This window comes from Aethina tumida, chromosome 3 (assembly GCF_024364675.1).
Source record: "Aethina tumida isolate Nest 87 chromosome 3, icAetTumi1.1, whole genome shotgun sequence".
NCBI classification, from domain to species: domain Eukaryota; kingdom Metazoa; phylum Arthropoda; class Insecta; order Coleoptera; family Nitidulidae; genus Aethina; species Aethina tumida.
Window position 1 is genome coordinate 36,238,382 of NC_065437.1, and position 20,640 is coordinate 36,259,021.

General features: G+C 35.6%; 1 protein-coding gene across 2 annotated transcripts in view; it reads left to right on the forward strand.

Moving 5' to 3' along the window:
• The window catches only part of LOC109598680 (transcription factor collier), a 42,498-nt gene that overhangs the window by 13,575 nt on the left and 8,283 nt on the right, over positions 1 to 20,640 (forward strand). For both annotated transcript variants that reach the window (XM_049964575.1, XM_049964574.1), the window contains exons 4-7: positions 824 to 879; positions 7,507 to 7,580; positions 8,823 to 8,891; positions 19,555 to 19,636. In XM_049964575.1, the coding sequence (XP_049820532.1) occupies positions 824 to 879; positions 7,507 to 7,580; positions 8,823 to 8,891; positions 19,555 to 19,636 (281 nt within the window). The remainder of the gene's footprint in view (positions 1 to 823; positions 880 to 7,506; positions 7,581 to 8,822; positions 8,892 to 19,554; positions 19,637 to 20,640) is intronic.

A 20,640-nucleotide genomic window follows, 5' to 3' on the forward strand; every position in this document is an offset into this window, starting at 1 on the left:
TGGGCATAATGTTCCGTTATCCACCGAATCGAGTTTCCTTATACATCTCATGAATCATTAAAATGATATGGCCCAAGTTTACGGCATGTCAAACTATTTTGATACCGGCGACTCAGTTGCGGCGCTCGATAAGACGCGGGGGTCCTTATACTAAAAAGCGGCGGCAACAAAGATGGGGGGCCGTCGTGTGTCGGCACGGGGTGGCCCCCGGGCCACGCCATATTTCTACTCCTCGGAGAGCGTTCGAGGAGTTACTTTATTACAAATAAGGACAGCAAGAGTGCTCCTCCGGGATAAGACTGGCTGAGGTGTGTGTTGCAGTGTGTGTGTGTGTGTGTGTGTGTGTGTGTGTGTGGCGGCACAAATGAGATATATTCCGACTTGTACGCTTTATGAAAATCTTGTTTGATACGTTTTATGCCGCGTCGTTGGAGTGTCGTTTTTAAAATTGTTTCAACCACTTCGAGACTGGATTGTTTAACTGAATTATGTCGTTCGAGATGCTTTGCAAGTAATGAACTGAAAAATGCATGTCGTTAACAGCGATTCGTTTTTTCCATTAAATTCATAAAGATAAACGAATTACCCACTTGCTTAAAATGTCTTTATGCATTTAAGTTTGTCTTTTGTGTTTTCAAAGTTTCTACCAAGGTAATTCCACGGATCTCCTCAGTATTCCAAACACCTGTAATTCAACATTCAATTAATAGAAACACAATTGTCGAACAGGCAACATTGGTTTGATTAAATAGACGTTGGATTTGCAACAAACCGTTATCTGGAATCATTGTCGGAACTAATTAAACGATTTCTTCGGTTTCAGGTGTACGACAAGAACAGGACATTTACGTACGACTCATCGACTCCGTGACAAAACAAGTAAGTGCTTAATTCTATCTAAGGTCAAATCATCTAATTGCCATAAAAAGTCTTGGCTTCAAGATGATCGTTTAGGTATTCGTTTGTAACGAACCTACATTAATAATTATCAATTAGGCCTTAATTCAGACCCGATAAATAGCAAAACAACACATCGGGTGTTAATTTTATTTACCCTCGTTTGTCCCACCTTTTAGACTTAATACGATTACCACACGAAGTGGATTTACTGACCGTTAAGCCTTTTAATCCAACCTAAGTTACTATTTCGGAATAGTAATAATAAAAAATAAGAATGACTAAAAGTAATTTGTAACGTGTTGGAGATTGCAGAGAACGACGGATTGTTGGGATTGATGAGGGTGGAAAAACAATGACTTCCTTCCTAATGTCATTCTAAGTCCCCTAATATTGAAATGTCGGACCCCGGAAAGTTTCCCCCACGTATTTGACATTTCGAAAAAATAACTACGTGCATGGTTAATACACTCAAGTAACTTGATTAGTGCACTGTTTTAAAAGCCATTGAAACAGTTGTTTCGGGTTTTAAAATTTCGAGTGTTATAAATCTATTTGGGCAGGCAATAGAATAGAATAAATTGAATAATTGGGGAAACAAAAGTCTGCATAGAAAGAAGAGGGGGGAACGGTAATCCATAACTTCTAGGCAGTTTCGGGGAAAAAAAAGACGAATGAAAAATTTATACGCATCGTGAATTAAATCGATTTGCTTTTAAAAAGGAGCACTCGGAAAAATCTAATTCGGCCTTTAAATATTGTGTACGCGCAAGAGATAAAAAAATCTGATAAAACAATTTATACAGGAGTCAAGTTGATGGAGTGAAAAGGGGAAAGTTTAACGCGTTTAAGTTCTTAAATTTAATTCTAGTCAATCATCCAACTTGAAGATGGTTTGAGGTAAAATTTAATTTGGCGCTCGTCGAATCTACAATGAGAAAGACATATTTGAACGTGTCGCCGAGAGAGACATTATCTTCCGTTTGCGTCTTATTGCATTATTCATTTAATTATTACGCTCAGCGATTTAGATTCGCAATGTTTTGCCGGTATCGGTTTTACTCGTAACTAAGCTCTACTTGTTATGGAACTCCCACTACGACGACAACATATACGCCGGTAAATCCATTTAGACATTCACCTATTACATCTACCTTCCTTTCGTTTGATTTAACATTTTTATATCTTAAATTGTTACATCCATTTTAGTAGTGGTAATTTTTATATTTTTTGTTTTGCAATTTTATGTTAAAATACCACATATTTCTATTTCTATGTACTGGCCATCATCAGGGGCATCAAATAAAAAGCTCCTCTACTATTCTCTACTATTCATTATTATTGTATCTTAAAACTCTACATCTTTCCACCTTTTAGTCAGCATCAGGGGCTGCATCAAAACTTAAAAAAGAAAGAAAAGAGTTTTATTTTCGAGCCAAATAAATATATTTACATATTTTAGTTTGAAATCAGATAAAAAGGATTTCCCTGCAATTTTTTATCATTGACTGAGTTACTCCCTTACTCCTAGTTTTTTTCTATTAGGAATAAATTATCCTAGTTCGGGTTGTTATAGTAGTAATTTAGTAATTCTCATGGAGATGGATTAACACAGGCAATTTCGAAAATCTTCCGTGACTTATTTATTATGTCTCCTCTTTGTATGGTTCGCCATTCGCGCCCTTCTCATATAGAAATAATTCGCAACGCCAGCATAATTCATGTATACACCTTATCCTAAATGTTCTAATAAATCTCTAATAATGGGTAACGTTACACTGATTATCGGAGCCTCGATAGTTGGTTAAAATTTAGAAACGAAAATAAATTACCTCCTGTGGCATTACCAGCAACAGGCACGGATAGTGTCAATTAGTCCACACGATAATTGTTTATTGCTATAATATCACGTTAACAATTCTAGCTTCCGAATATCCTTCGGCAAAACTCCATCAGCTTTGGCATAGGTCCATAATCCTGGTGAAGAGCCAGGATAACATCTGGTGGGCGTCACTATTCATCCGGATTATTTTAAAGTGTAAATAAAATAGCGATATTTCAAGATCGACTGCCGACGTGACAACCCGTCTGTTTATAAATCGGCTAAAGTGTTTATGATAAGAACGCAACGAGCAACGGTTTCCCTAAACAATCGGGGGTGCCACGTGGCCTGCCACGTGACCGCGATCGTCCAATAATGAAGCGATCGTCGATAAGATTGCCACTGTATGTTATGTGTTGTATGGGCACACAAAAAGGACGTATTTAACATACAAAAGGCGGGCGCCCGCCCTGGGGCCGTGCGCCATATGGCCAATTACGATATTACCGTGGTTATTCTCCCGGGGGATGGTTTCGAGATGAAGTTCAATGCACTGAAAAAATCGTCCGAGGTGTCAAATGATTTCGCTAGAGTTGAAACGTTGACCAGAAACTCTTCGGGAAAATGTTTTAATCAATTTAAGTAGTTTAATTTGAAGGAAGACTAACCTGGGTAAAATGCAGATTGCATGTCTATCTGTAAGCACTCAGGTAAATGATGTCCCGCAGATCTTATTTAGGATCGAAATAGAATCCAATTCCATTAGTTAATTATAAGACGAATGAATCATATTGCAATTTTGCTACAATTTTACTAGTTCCACACAACACATTTTTTTATCGCCTTTATTTTGCAATTAATCAACGTTAAATTTTACAGACACCTGGTTTGTAAACCTGGTGCAAAATTAATTAACACACTCTAAATAAACAATTACACGTATTGTTTGTATACGTTCCATTTCTTTTTTCTTCGTTAATATTTTTAATTTTATATATTTAGGGTTCTACCAAAATAAGATTGTTTAGATTTAGATCCTAAACCATAATATTCCCAACAAGTTAACAATTCGACTTCCGACAAAAGAATGTTTGGTAGGCCTTTCAGCAGCACTTCTTCCAAATCCCCTAATGATATGTATGTTACAACACTTGACGGTCTGACGGTTTTATGATTTATGAAAACCCTCTGACATGTCACAAAATAAATTTTTAGGAAGAATTTCGTATTTTCACTGTCCATTCAACATAGACCCGCGATAAAGCCAATCACGTCCCCTGAGACCGGGTAACCGGTCATAAACACTTTGACAGGCAGTCAAACCCACAAATATGATTTACGATTAGTTTAAATTTGACCATTCAAAATTCGCGGAATTAATTGTGATTATTACCCATTTTGTAAATACCAAACGACTTGTAGGAACGACGTGCTGCAAGGAAAAAACGATTAACAAACAAGTGAAACAATCGCATAACTCAAAAACCATGGCATGGCATTTAAAGCGCGGTCGAATTTTGTCAACACGGGAAAAGAGAGAGAAAATTTAAGTTTCGGGGTGGAAGCATGCACTTCTGGACTCGTTAAAATTACATTAAAATGCCAGTTTTCATATCACAGAGATACAGACTACAAGCGTAATGCGGTTAATGGAACCCCAGAGATGCGGCTTTTCCGATTGACGGTTATGGCGATCCATTAACGTAATTTTTAACATGGTTTATCAATTTCTATATTTCAATTCAATTTCCTGTTAACGAATTCAGTTCAAGAACATCTCCAATTTGTTTTATTGTCGTTAATTATTCACAATTATGCGTATTTATTATGCGTGTTTACTTAAAATAAATCTAGTTGTACAAAATTAGCTTCTGGTTATTTTTTTAAAAATGTATTTATTTTGGGTGAATTCTATCTAATAAATAGTGAAAAAATCATGGGAATAAAGCCGTTTGAAAAATTCATAGGGCACTCTGGTCGGGTTACAAAAACTCTGATGTTTTATTTAAATGCAATTGTATCAAACATCAATATACTTTTGGATTTTGGTGTTAATTTAAATGCGTATGGGTCGGGCTGGCTATCTACTATTAAAATTTTATAACGCGTTACATCATTATCATCGAAATTGACGCTCCGCTAATCCTGTTTGTTTTAAATGAAATGTAAATTTTATTACGAAATGTTTAATGTTTTACTATTTTAAAGCGTATTTTATACGACAGTGTAATTAATTCATTATTTTACTATCGTAACTAATGAATGTATCTCGTGTATCAAAATTGATCAAACAATCAAGTAGTTTTACAAGATAATATCATTTTTTAGTCTATAATGGTCTTAACATAATAACCTATTACAGAGTAATAATTGATTAAAAAAATTTAAAGCAGAAATTGTCAGAAGCTAATAATGGGTCGGACACCCTCTTTGATTAAGACACTCATTGACGTGTCGTGGCATCGATCTAATAAGATTATCGACATTTTCTTGTGGTATTTCATTACCACGACCTGAATCTGACGTCTTAGTTTATTAAGAGTCCGTGGAGGGCACTGTAAATTCCTGTCGTCCCAACATATCCCACACATGTTCGATTGGGGAAAGGTCTGAAGATCTGGGTGGCCAAGGCAGTAAATTCACATGCGAGGCTTTTAGGAAGTTTAATGTATTCCCGGCAATATGTGAACGGTTATTAACTTGCTGAAAAATTAGTCCGAGATCTCTTCTTATGTAGGGATGAATGTAAGGCTCCAAAACGTCGTCCTCATATAGCTGAGAGGTCATATTGTCACTAATGAAAACTGAAGGTGACTTGCTACCATAAACAATAGCACCTCATACCATTAAACCCATATTGTTATGAACATGACTCCACAGCAAAGCGAGGATCACGTCTTTTTTTCACGTCGCCCTCTTTCTTGCACATGACCATCATACGTGCCCAAGCTAAAGCTAAAGGATCACTAAATACAATGTGATTTAACATATATTCAAAATTACCCCACCACTACATCCTGTTTACTGAATGGTTGCTTGATAATTTTTTTCATATTATTTTTCTCTTTCTCAGAATAATATATTGAGCACTATTATTGATTCAATATATTATACAATTCGTACATCCCCACATTGATTAGTGATGTCAGGTACCATTACAGAACACTTAGTTATAACGATGCCATGAACAAAAATGGAAGAAATCTCAAATTAAATTTCCATCTCCTTTTGTATATGTTGAATCTTTTCTTCCTTTCGCTTCTTTTTCTTTTCGTTGTTTGTTATTGGACTTCTATCTCAAAAAACTAATAATATAGCACTTTAATATATTGGCAGGTCTTGAATAAAAGTTAACATATTACTATATTATTGCTTCAATGATTCAGATTATAAACTGAAATCAATTAAACAAATACAAATTGCTGCAATAACTTTTGCCCAAAATATACGTATATCGACTTAAAATTAAATTCGAAACCATCTCTAATTCATTCGACACGTCTCTTTGAAGCGGCGACATCTAAATTAGGGGGGCGTCGTCGCAAAACAATAACAATACCCGTTGCGTAATTTCCAAATATCCTCTCCGGGGAGAATTGATAAAATTTTATGAGTGTGTGCGCCGCGCGGTGATTAATTAAAATTCCAAAGATAATGTGCATTCGCCGGTCTCGTTCATACGATAAGAAAGGCTATTCCCAGGGGAATATTTAAACAAGTCATTTGGGTTTTTGTGTAAAAATCTCCTGAGGTGCGCTCAGTCTTCAAGTTATACTCGGGAGGATTTGAAATATTATGTTGGGAGTTTGGGCTGGGCCTTTTTAACATGCTACATGTAAATAATCACACCGTATGGATTTGGGATTAGGTTATAAGGCGTCTTTGCAGCCGCCACCTTTTTATTAGTGCGCCATGAGGATTAGCTCTTTTGGTGCAATAAACTTGGAAACATAATGGACATCCACACTTTCTCATCACACACTTGATTTAGATTATTATGATCACCACAGTTTTTCACTGGTTAATACAAATGCTGTAGTTTTACTTACAAAAGAAAAATAAGTGGAAAGCAGAACAACGTGTGCCCACAAGTGTAAAGCATATGGTGCAAATAGTGAATAAATTTGTGGGAGCAATAGATAACTATTAGTCCCGGCGTCACTATTGGTCTTAGTGCGGCTGATTTGTTTTAGATCGCGGCACGCCGAACTAAACACATGTTGCTCCGTTGTCCGGTAATCTTAGTTGAGCCGTCCCGAACAAGGGAAACAACCAAGGGTTGTGTGCGCGCGTTACATATTCAATTAAACAAAAATCTATCAACTGGTCTAACCTAAAGCACCTTAATCCCACGGCCGGGAAACCAAAGCCTCCTACGTCCTATACGTCCTATACACAGATATGTGTGTGGTGTGTATCGCGGGGGGAGATGTCGGAATAGGCCGGATTAGTGGGGTTGCGAAATAGAAAAGTCCGGTAATTATCCTCGGGCTCCGGGGGAGCTATTTTATGTCCATTGATGACTGGCTTCTGTGTCACTTTGCGTTTCGGGGGGTGTTGCCTCGTTATAATCCAATCTTATCTCGTATTACCATTATAATTTTATGGGAGACGGGAGATGATTTTTGGATGCGTGTGCATTGGGTCGATCCTGTTGCAACTTGTAATCGGTTTCTTTTATCTCTGGCTGCCTTGCGCAAGGGGTTGCCAAATCTGAAGGGGCGCAGTAGCTGCTTTTGCCACTATTTTTTATTATGGTTTATTATGTGGATTTTTCTTTGTTCCAGGCCATTATTTACGAAGGACAAGACAAGAATCCTGAAATGTGCCGGGTGCTCCTCACGCACGAGATCATGTGCAGGTAAGAGTGAAATAATTTTATTTGGAAGGCCTAATATCTTTCTAGAACTGTTGATGGTTGATTGAAAGGTTGAAAGGATAGATGTTATTAGAAACTACAAGACGTTTAAATTATTTTTTGGAAATTGTCCATATTTCCAATATTCGAATGGTAATAAATTATAATATATTTTTGACAATTTGTTATATCGAATGTAATTTTTTTATCTATCATTAATATAAGCCTATATAAAATAAGTGACATATTGGCACACTAAGATGACACTATGAGCTTAAATATAAATATTTTTTTACTATTTGAAATAATATTAAAATATAAATTTATTTTACCTTTTCACGATGGACAAATTTAAAAGAGATAAATTTGTCACAAGAAGTGTAATAAAAGAAGTATTGTTAGAAAGAGAAAACGTTTTTAAAAAAACTTCTAATCTTGTAGTACACCCACGTCACTTTATGTAGTCGAATTAAATTAAAAGAAGCATGAATGGTATTGCAGAAAAGTGAAAAAAATTTTATGAAATCAATATTAAATATTTCTTAAGAATAGATTTCAATAACTCTATGAATGGGCTGCTGTTTGATTTGAATTGATGAACTAAAATCTGATGTACTCAAAATAAATAATTTGATTCATGGTTCATATCCATCATTAGTTGTTCTTTATCTCTTAAAAGCTAGAATTTTTTTTAATCAGATCTAGTTGATCTGATTTTCCAACGATCATTCGAATTGGTTTAAAAAATAAATCCCTCTAGGTGCACAATCTATTTATTTTATCCACCAAGATGAAGATTTAGATAAGACAACAAATCCTTTCAGCACTCGAACAAAACGTGCCCTGCCAATCTGACTAAAATCTAAAATAGTTCAGCCGCCTCCCCTTTCGTACGTGGGTGCTAATGTTTTTAGTGTCTCCATCGGTGCAGGAACGTGTACCGCGCGCGACCAACGCAAGAGACTGCACAATGGTGCGTAGATTGGCGAATGAGAACAATGTTTGTTATGGCAAGACCGGGGAGACCGGGGAGACCGGGGAAAGGACAGACTCCCCCGAGATTATCCCCTCCTTTCCTGAACCCCCTTGGAAATGTTCAAGTCTATAGGGAAACGAGATATTTAAGGAATCTTTTGCTGCATCCGACACCCAAATATACACTCACAATGAACTTATTACCGGGCCATGAACTAACAAATTTATACAACGCAATTGTTTTGACTAACTTTGTTTGTTTGGTTTCAGTCGGTGTTGCGACAAGAAGAGTTGTGGCAACCGGAACGAGACGCCTTCAGATCCTGTAATTATCGACAGGTAAGCATATTTCTTTCTCAGTACTCAGTTTCGGCATGAATTACTTTGTATGTTAGATTTGGGACTATTTACTTTTTCCTATTTTCATGCTAAAAAAAGGGAACAAATTAATCTGGTATCTAAATTGGTGTTGGAGGCTTATCTTTACGGTTTGCTGAGAAAAAAAATCAAGTGCGTACAGCCTGAACATCACCAAAATCGTCGTCCACGGACCCGTTTCCGCATAATTCCTTATGTATTCAAACGTTGCTATCGCCGAAACAGCATCGCATCAAAAGTCCTTCGCAATTGACTTCTTCCAACGTTGTGTAGTGCTGATAGTAAGGGGATATCTACAAAATGGTGTCCCGCGGGAACGACCGAAAGACAAGGGGAAGACATCTTATGGGCCGGGAGATATTGCGGTGTCGTGAACGGAGAAACTGAGGGGCCCTCCTTCGTTCCTGCCGCTGCCTTGTGGCAGGATCGTGGTGGTTATTTTTAGAATTGCATGCGGTCATGCAATCGAGTTCCATACATTTCGACCGGGTGATGTACGGACGGTTCCGTTAAATACCGCCGTACGTACGTCTGAATGGGTATTATTAAAAAAGAACAATTCTAATAAGCATTTTTCGTCCATTTCATTGAACGTACTTAGATGTGATAAAAGCATTTAGATGAAAACTTGCACAGGGGTGCATTTCTTGTAACACAGATCAGCGGATTAAATATTCCCATTTAGATCTTAATCACTGCTCCGATATCCGAATATCCGATCAATGGAAACCTCGTTGAAGGGTCTCTGTTTGTTTTTTCGACTCGACGATGCATTGGATGTAATACGATACATAAGAGAAATGTAAAAATGGGCGTGCACAGTCGTAGGGGGAGACAGACACACGATGTTACTGTAGCTGTTGTTGGTGCAGTGAAGCACATACACGTAACAAAACATATGCACGCGACCAAATTATCCGGCCACGTGCTCGCAGCGCCAGACCACTTTGCTTAATACAAATTGGCTACAGTCACCCGATCCGCCCGCAATCAATCCGACATGTATTAGGAATATTAGATTTAAATTTAATTTTAATTCCCTTCGAAAAACAAATTTCGTTCGGCTATTGTTGGCATTGGTCTTAGGTTTCCTGTTATAGCCACATGGGACTACGGTGATTCATCCCCACGATAACCGCATATGTGCCCTTCACGTACCAGAAATGCATAAATCGGTCAAAACATTTGTTCAGACCCCTTTCTGTTACATCTTAAAGGACCACTCAAAACATCTTAATTTCAAGGGCACCTAAACTAAAATAAAAAGTAATCACAATCTAATTTAAGCTACTCCTAACTTAAATCAAGAAGAACACTCGACTGGTATTAAATTTTATATTATATGAGCAACCAGCAATTTCTTTTTTGCTTGATATAATGATATTGAAAATATTTACTTAGAGTGTCTCTCAACATAATTTTGTCAAATAATCAAATTATTTGAAATACTAATGATGAATACCCATCATTACCCTCCATACATATCAAATGTTACCAGAATTCTATGAGAGATCAGAAAATGGAACATTCTTGTCTGTCAAGTATGAGTATGTTAAATAGGAATTTACAAATGTCATCAAATTGAACATTCGACATGTGCTTCGATAAGGCTTATCGATAAATATCAATTCATCCACAGGATTATACCAGTAAATTTTACTAATTATACTGGTAACCCGATTGCATAATATCCATTTCAATATTTCCGTAATTGTGTCGACGCAACTAGAAATCATAATTAAATGCCGGACCTCTGAACGAATCCACGTAATTTCAAACACTTTTCCTCCTCGCCCAAGATAATAGAACTAATCATAACTAACCCATATATTTGTTTTCGGCAACCACAAACATCCAGGGAAATTTGGGCGTCCCGACGTGCCATACAATGCCTCCAGTGTCGCGATCAAGTACAAACCCAGCGGGACAGTTCCGCTGCTGTCCCGGTGGGACTGGAGCTTTTATTTTTTCCCGCTCGACAATGGGTCCCCAAACCCGACTTATTTGACTCCCATTGACTGACATAATCTGATCGACGGATTGACAGGAGTCAGCGGGCCGAGAGGACCCCCGAAAATGTGTGCCGCGATTGCGGCGAACGAAACAAAGAGGCCTTAGAAGCTCTGTCCCCAAAGTGCTACGCGAGTAATTAGCCACCAATTTGCACGGCGGCGAGGAACGATTGCACTGATTAATTGCCTTTTGGGTGGCTTAAATTCCGACCAATTTAGTTGATGCACACAACTACGCGCCACATTCGCCTGAATATTTTTAAGAGGATCAGTCGGGGGACGACTGTTAATTAGCTCCGGATCTTTCATTCGGAAGACAAGTTTTGTTCTGTTAACAAAGCTAAAGGAGGAGAAAATATTTTTTGTGGGCTTTGGCAATTCAAGTTTTATTGGCAATGCGTAAACTCATCTGAGTGTCTAAAGAGTGGGCAGATTTCCAATCGCTTTTTCCAATAAAGTTCATCATGTCGTAGGATCTATTACCGGAGTCTCGAATGTCCGGGCTGGTCGTGCACATTCGATATTACCGGGGAAATCAGTTTTATCAGGTCTTTTGTCGGACCGTTCGCCGGATGTTTCCATTTGATACGAAGATAATTCAATAATCACATGACAATGGCTTCTCAGCCACACACGGACACCCGTATTGTGTATATTAAATAATTCAATGGCACTGAGTGGATTGGGACAGACACGTTCCAGATTGGCTGTTGATTTTCATGAAACATGACTCTAATTTGTTTCTATGGCCAATTGTGCAATTTGGAGCCAAAAGATTGAAACAAGTGGGCAATATCAAAGGCCAAATTTACACAAAATGTGCCAAATCAAAAATAGAATTTCCTCATAAACTCGGGGTTGAAAGTGGGCTATAAATCTGGACAGAATTCGGGGAAGACAGGAACATCGGAAGTAATTATGGGCCATTAAGTGATCGCATTTTTCAGAGATAAAGGTTGTATCCATGTCAACAGTGCGATTTCACACTTGAATGTGTCCACATGTGCGACTGCGACTCCGGCGTGTGAGAAGTGGTGCGAATGTGCACTCGGAAATACCCCATACATAGATGCAACCAAGTGTGGATCTGATGATTTACACTGATGCCGTCGAACAACTGCCCATTTTGTCACAATATTTATTTGTTTAATCGACCCTATAATTTGAAGACTTTCTAAAATTTTGGTTAGGTCATCCTTATTATTCTTTGTTTCCAATAAAATTAAATTTATTCAACATATTTTGTTCATTGTTTCTAATGGGAAAGTGCCCTTTCAGATGAATATTCATGTTTTTAAATTAGGTATATTATGGAACTACTCCCTGCAATTGAAACCCCATCTGGCATATTGGAAATATGTCGTAAAATAGATCTATTCGTATTTTAAGTTGCAATGAAAATTTTGTATAACGTACAGCAATTTTATTAAATTTTCGGCATATTGAAAGAAAATTGATCAAAAATTTAATATCTCCTCTAAGTGACAATAATAATAGAATAAAAAAAAAAAAAAACTTGAATGAGTCACAAAAACTATCAAGACTACTACAAACTATTGTAAATAAAAAACAAAAATTGATATGGGGAGACAAATAATAAACATTCCAGATTAATTAATATTCCATGTAATTAGTATTATTTTACATGTGTCTGGACACATGCAATATTCGCCATCTGCACTTATGGCGCGTTCACGCGAGGACACGAAATTTATTATTTAGCAGTGTAGATTCGTGCGACAGATGCATAAATTAACACCAAATTAAATAGAATAAAAATGATAACAACAAAGGACTTAGACCATTTTCCATATTAGAATATCCTAGTTTGTTTGCTGTTCGCTGGGTCACATTAGAATATGATAGAGACATAAACAATGAGCATAAACACGAACTTTAATTATTTATGAGTCGCAACGTCGGTTGTTGGCCCACGCATTAATAAACTTATTTTAACAATTGATTGTATCTTTTGAGCGTGATATTATGCAGAGTAAATAAAAAAAAAAGTTATTAGTAGTAGTTATTTAGACGGTAGTACCTGATTTTCAATAAATTCGTTTTCTTATAACAACAGCACACATTCAATAAGTCTTATTAATACATATACAAGATGTTACAAATGCAAAACAAAATATTTAAAAGGATTATTTCTGGGTTAAGAAAAAACTTCATATGAACGTATGTTTTTTTTTTATAAATCTATCAGAAAGTAGAGCAACTTTTTTAAAATTCAAATAATTTTTGCCCTGAAAATTATGTTCAAAAAAATTTATATTGAAAATTAGCTTCCCTTTATAAATTTAACAATTACACAGTTAAACAATAAAAAAAATTAAGGCTTAATTTTATTAATGATTATTTGTTTTGGGCTGGCATAAAATTGAACAACTTAAGTTTTATTACTTCAAATAATTTGTAATTTTTGTATAATATATAATTTGCAAGTATTTAAATGAATTCTACACTAATATATTGTAAAATTTCCATTATTATAAACATCTTTTTTCAGCAACAGATACTACTCATACTCTGTGTTACTATTAGTATAGTACTATACTGTGTCTTATTTTGTTATTTGCTATCTCCCATAAGTTTTCAATCGAGTCAATCATATTAATTTTTTTCCCTTAAAAGCCACTGCTTCAAATATTTTGAAATGTGCTTCGGGTCATTATCTTGTTGAAAAAAAAGTTTTTGTGGAATATTTTTATTTGAATATGGTACTAAGTTATTCCTCAATATTTCTTTATTCATAAAACGATCCATGATACCCTCTATTCATAGAAGTTACCCATCGACCTGTCGCCGTCTATAACAATGAGTATGGTAAACTTTGGATTAAATTTTTCATGAATAAGTCCTCTTACATATAAAATTTCATCACTGCTAACCAGATTAAACTTGGTTTCATCACCTGCAAACTTAACTCTGGCTCGTCTGTTCTTCCTTGTAGTAAGTGGTTTTTTAGTCTGGCCTTCTCTTCTTATAGTTTTCTTGAAGAAACATTTATTCCAAGTTTTAATTTGCTGGAACTCAGGAAAAACCAAAACCTGTTGGTTTTTCTTGGTCGTTCAGTTTTATGTTTTTCTTCTACATTACCAAATCTTGAAAATTGTTGTAAAACACGTAAAACACAATCGAGCGATATTGATTTTCCTTTATCGGATTGAAAAAAAACGATACAATCCGTTATTTTCATTTGGAAAATATTTTTTCCCACGAGGTACTATATCAACTTAGTTTACTTTGGTGAATATCATAAAACTAAAGATTATTGCGGATTTTGTAAAGATTAGTGACATTTAGTAAAAAGTTGCTCTACTTTTTGCCAGCCGACTATTTAATTTTCTGAAGTACATTTTTTTTATTTATTCCAGTGGCGTTCGTGTGAGATGGTTTTTCTCGTAACATATAATTCTCATTCACATCTGAGCAAATTTAATATATTAATTTTATTTCCATCGACGTACGGTTTTCACATAAAAAACTTTCTCTTTATGATCATATATTTATAATGTGGAATATTGATGTAAAAAGTAGTTTTTAACTAAGGCCAAAGATTAGAAAAAGCTAGTTTATGTGTGATTTAAAAAAAGAGTTCCTAGATACATTTCAGTCAAATTTATTCAAATTTTCAAAGTTCTCTAAGAAGATCAAGATACACCGTTCATCAGTGGCATTCGTTGAAATAATTCTGAAGAAAAGTATGAATTAAATAACCGTTAGATGAACGTTTTATTAGTAAAACCATGATTATAAATTAAATATTAGTTATTAATAGAGCACATAGATTGATTGGTTGGAGTGTTACGTTGATGTCGGGTGTCAGATTGACCAAACGGTATAATTAAAGCGGCGGAAGATAAAAAATCGCAATGGTAAATTTTAACTAAAATTCAGCAAATGTTACGCGCGATGTCTACATCACTACACACAGCAGAACAAATCTAATTTTGCATTATACCTATGTAATTTATTGAATAGTTGTTTCCAACATCCATGCAATTTGCTGTCAGTTACGATTTTAATGAACACGGACAAATGCAACAGCGTATTTTTATAATAATTCGTAAATTCCATTTGACGTATATCTGCATATAAACTCATCATAACAAGTGCAATGTCATATCGCCGATGACAATAGAGTCACATAATTCAACCGGAATGCCGACAATGTGACATTTGTGTGCAATCAAGAGCTAAATAACTCATTCGCATCAGCGTTCCACCAACAAAGCACATTCATCATCTCAACATGTTGAATTTACTCAGCTCACTTACCGATTCTGAATGATTTAATATACCTTCCGCATACACATACCGAAACACTACAACTCTCGTTTCTCATTTTCTCGATTGTCGATTGTTTTTTAAAGCATACTTACATTCGGAGTAAATCAGTCAATTTGTCCCATGCATATTATAACTAAATAAATTTATGAATAAGATTCATTCTATAACCAACGTCATTCGTTATTAATTGTATCTGATTGATTAACTGTATGTAAATGAAATAGGCATAGGTATTTGAAAAAGAAAAAAAAAAGGATCTTCATTTTTAACTACAAAGGACTGGATAGACGCATTCAAACGTCCATACGAATGTCCGTCATAAATGATATGATATCTAAACTACTTCAGAAATTATCGAAATGTAAAAATGAGTAGAATTCATGAGATTTTAACGCTCTCAATTAAAGAGTGGCAAAATATTTTATCGACTCATTTGGATTCGAAAAAGCATTCTGCAGGAATTGCCACACTCGTGTGACGTCGTCAAAAAAATGTTTAACTTACTCAAACAGCTTGAATGAAATAACAACCGAGTAAATTTTATAATTATTACAATATATATTATGTGTATATCATTTTCAGTAGTTAGAACTCACTTTAATTTCGTTTAAACTCCGCAAATATTGCCAAATTTCAATTTTATTGTAGTTCGTGATTATTAATTAAGACTCAATTTGAAGGTCTAAAACAAAGTTGTAATTTTTTGATTTATTTCAAAAACTTGGTAGTTTAAAAAGTTTTCAGATGTCACAAACTAATTAACAAGTTACACACTTTACCTCATTTATTTAAACAGAATCAAAGTTTAATGGAAATCGTCACTATTAAACATTGAGAATCTTTATTACATTTTTTACATATTTATTTCACAGATCTATTTAAACATTTATAAGTATATTGTAATCACATTCTACATCAGACTGAATGAATTATAAATAAAATCCCCAAAAAAGGTAAGGGTAAAAAAAACACGAAACATTCCTCCAGGACGTTTCGGTAGAAAAACAGACGACACACACTCACTTCCAATTCGACTAATTAACGAAGCCAATCTATTACTCATGCTGACCGCTAATTTTCGATTTGCATTTGTTTCGTCGTTTATCTCTGCATCGCATAAATTGTCCACGCGATCGTTTTAATTCGGCAAATTAAGTCTTTATCTCGACACCCCAACATTTTAATCTCGCATCGACGTCGTATGACCAGTCGCCGGAGCCATAAGAAGAAATTAAATTGAGTGTAATTGATATAGAGGGATGATAGGGTCGATTAACATAACGGGTAGTCCGACAAATCGGGTGCACGCCCGGTTTTTCTATTAAATAAAAACTTTCAAGAAGAAGTGGTTTCGTGTCTAGAATAAATACATTAATCCATTATTCTAATCGAGTTCAATGGAATCAAACTAAAGTGCCTCCCCGGCGCCCCAACCGGACATATGTTACCTTGTCAAATTATGTCTAATTGATCGCGCATTGCGCATTGTGCATCTCGCCGTACTTTTTTGGTGGGTTCGATCCACTTATGTAATGGGAGTCGATGTGTTTATATGCACTCTTACATCTTAAATATCGATAAAGGTGGTGCTTAGGTTTAGTTCCCACTTGTGGGGATTTAACAGTTCAAATATGCGATTAAACCGGGGCTTATAAGTGTTTCCGTCAGTAAAAACCTATAAGCCAAGCGTAAATATGGCGTCATATCTAAATTACAACGACACAATTAAGCATTTAATTACGAAATTTCTTCGGCCAACACATATTCCCGTAATGTGCTTTCGTAATTTATTCGTAAATTCAGATAATCCGGTGCATGCGATCCTCGCCTCGACTGGAACACGCGTTCAAGTGCTCGGCACATAAGTTTCAAAATTTGTTGTTAAGTGCCGAGATAATTTAATAGTGTGAAAGTGATAACACCGGTGTCAAATAACTAGCCATTTGCAGAGCCCGGAATGTTGATTGCTGGATTTAATTACCGGCATGACAGCCATAAATACACTGCTAATTGTGGTCCTTTATAAAGAGGTGGCCCTTTTTGCTCGTCATTTTAGCTGTCCATCAATCTTTTATAACGCAATTAACTGACACTGGAGACAAACACCCATCAAGTGTTGTTTTTCGAGCGACGTGTTCATACTGCCAGTTATGGTTTAAAGGCCAATTTTATCGGCACAATTTGACACAAATGTATTGCTTAGATGCCACAACAATAAACTGTTAGAACTATTAGAATTGTTGCATTATAAAAATGTAATAACCATGTGTGTGTCGGAACAAGTTTCATTAGCCACAGACACGCGTCGCAGGAATTCCGGAGATCTCCAATCGTTAATGTGGCCCTGACGGACGCCTAATTAATCGGAAATTACATTAGCTTAGTCCCCATCGCCAACCCACTACATACAAATATGTATAATATAAACTCAAAGTCGGATAGCAGGAAGTAAATATAGACGGGAGCGTGTGTGTATGTACGCAGAAGTTTTGCGGGCAAGAGACTCGGCAAGTCTCGGCAGGGTACGGCTTTGGCTCCCTGCGGTATTGACGACCGGCTCAGGGGAGAGAGAAGAGTCAATACCTACCCGAGGGAACAACCTCCCGTGGGACCGGGCCCGAACAGAGATAGCAGTAGCACATAGTGAAAGCAAAAATGTACAAATAGCCCATATATACTTTTCCTCTGCGTTTTTCAGCGACGCAACGGGCGCGATTTAAGGCGCATCATCGGATGTTTGGATGGCGGTTAATTAAAATTGTTCGACATGTTTTTTCTTTCAAGGTCTGGAGAAAGAGAGAGGGGAATACTGCACGAAGGAGCGAATCGCGAACGAGCTACGTTCAAAAGTTGTTTGGGGAAGTGTACTATTTATTGGCAAAGGAAATTTTAAAATACGGCCATTTGGAGACACCAACGCAACATGTTTGATCTCGAATTAGTTATATTGACCGAAGGTTTATTTTCTTTAAGCTGGAATAACTGAGTACAGGCGAGTGGGAGGCGCTCTGAAAACCGACCAAAATAGTAACATGAAACTGAATCTTTAGGAGTAACAAATTTTATACGTAATTTGTATATATAGAATGTATTTATGCCATTTATTGGGTTATTCAATTAATTCAATTATCCTTCCTTAAATTCCTGGTAATGTACGCAACATAGTGCTGACAAGTACATAATAGAAAAATTAGTAGGCGATGCGTATAATAATCCCCTAGAAATGATCGTAACAGAATTAAATGGCAATATGATGTGTATATTATCCTCTGCACTGTATAACGAAGTTATTTATTATTCGTTCAGAAATATGCGTGACTCCATTATACGAATTTATTTGTAGAATATTATGAATTGTAATAAGACAGGGATAATTGAGTTAAGTTCTGGCATAGTAGAGGAATAATAGGCGAAACAGTGGGGACCCGTAGAGTAATATTACCTTATTATAGTGGCCCATATGGCCGGGAGGATTGTTGGATGCCTTATGTTACCAGTGTGTTAACTAATGTATGCTGGAAACGAGAGTAACGGACTTGGCAAGATAAATAGAGCACCAGTAGCCCCAGGACAGGAGACTAACACGATATAAAGGACCCTCGTACTGCCGGGGCTCCTTTAACCAGATTAAACGGTCCGATATTTAGCTGCGAAATTATGCTAACTGTGCATAGTCACGTAAATAAACTTGCACACGTCTAACAAGTGAACCGTGTAATCGTATTGGCTGGTGTCTTGGCTTCGTTTCCTGCTACTGTTGCCTGCTGATCCCGCTACTGATGTTACTGCTTCCGTTTTTGCCGCCGCGACCTCCTCAACGTTGTAATGGAAGATCATCAAATATTAAGATCTCGTGATATGGGTTTTATTAATTGATGCCAGTTAAGAACGGTAACATTTGCATTATGCACGAACTTGCGAAACGTAATTTTCCCAAATTGGGTGTATTATTGAAAGGATTTACTAAGTTTTACGTCCAACTTAAATATTTATGAAGTTGACGTTACTGATTATCAATTACCGTGCACTTATACTCCCGATAATTTTTAATGAATATTTATATACGAATAACTTAGCATCATTGGAAGGGACTGGACAGTGTTCCGGAATAAACAGGACATTAGCACAGAAATCCTTCATTGGCACAAGTTGCAGAGTCATCCCATTTCTTTCGTCCACCTTCCTTAATTTTGCGCCCTCACCGAGATAAATGACTGTCCTTATTTCAACACGTCCCACACGAGCTATACCACAAAAACGGTCGCTATCTTTCTCCGATGTACACCACTTGTAAACGTCTTGTCTGTTTGTTTCAGATTTTTTCTGAAGTTCTTTCTGAAGTGCAATCAGAACTGTTTGAAGAACGCCGGCAACCCGAGGGACATGAGAAGATTCCAGGTGAGTTTCATTCCCAATAGAGGTTGAAAACAAATGCGGTGTAATTATTCCCATGGGATTTTTAGCGCCATGTTCCGCCGCACAATTATTGGGTATTGCTGTCTGGACGATGTAAATCGTTTGCCAAAACAATTAAATAACATTTTATTGTTCTAATACCAATTTGGATACTGTAGCGGTTCCAATGTGTAAAAACCACATTTCCTTTCAACATAATGGTTGGTTCAGTTCAAATATGACATTTCATATCTTCGATATAAAAAATTAAAAACTGAAGATGAATATTATTATCATTAACATTATCATTAAAATTAGTGACAAATATAAAATAGTTATCTACATATTCACAATGTTTTTTTTTTTTGTTTAGTTAACCAGTCAATTTGAAATTTATCATTTACATAAATAAATACGACTATACATAAATAAATAAAATTTATAAACCCAATTAAAAATTAATTAATAAATAAACTCAATGATATTTAAAATTTATTATATACAGCGATAAATACTATTTTATTTAAAACTAAAACATTTTGTATCATACATTCAAATAAATTACTTGGGGGATGATGGGAACTAATTTCAAACTTGTAAAAAAGACGTATTTATGTAATTAAATTATTACCTGTATTACTCTAATACTAACAAAACCAATTAAAAATTCTGACTAATAAATAAATTTGCCATATTTTTTTCAATATTTTTAAATAATTTATTTTAATTTGAAATATCTCTTTTCAAAAACCTCAGTTGAATGTTCTCGAAAAACAAATTGATTTAAAATTTATTATATACATAAATAAATTAAAAACTATTTTATTTCAAACTAAATCATTTTTAACATATATTGAAATAAATTACTTAAAATTAATTAATTTTGAACGGTTTTAAAACTTGTAAATAAGACATATTTATGTAATTAAATTATTTTATTTTAATCTGAAATATCTCTTTTTAAAAACGTTAAAACTTGTAATATAATTCCCGTAGCATTAGAATAT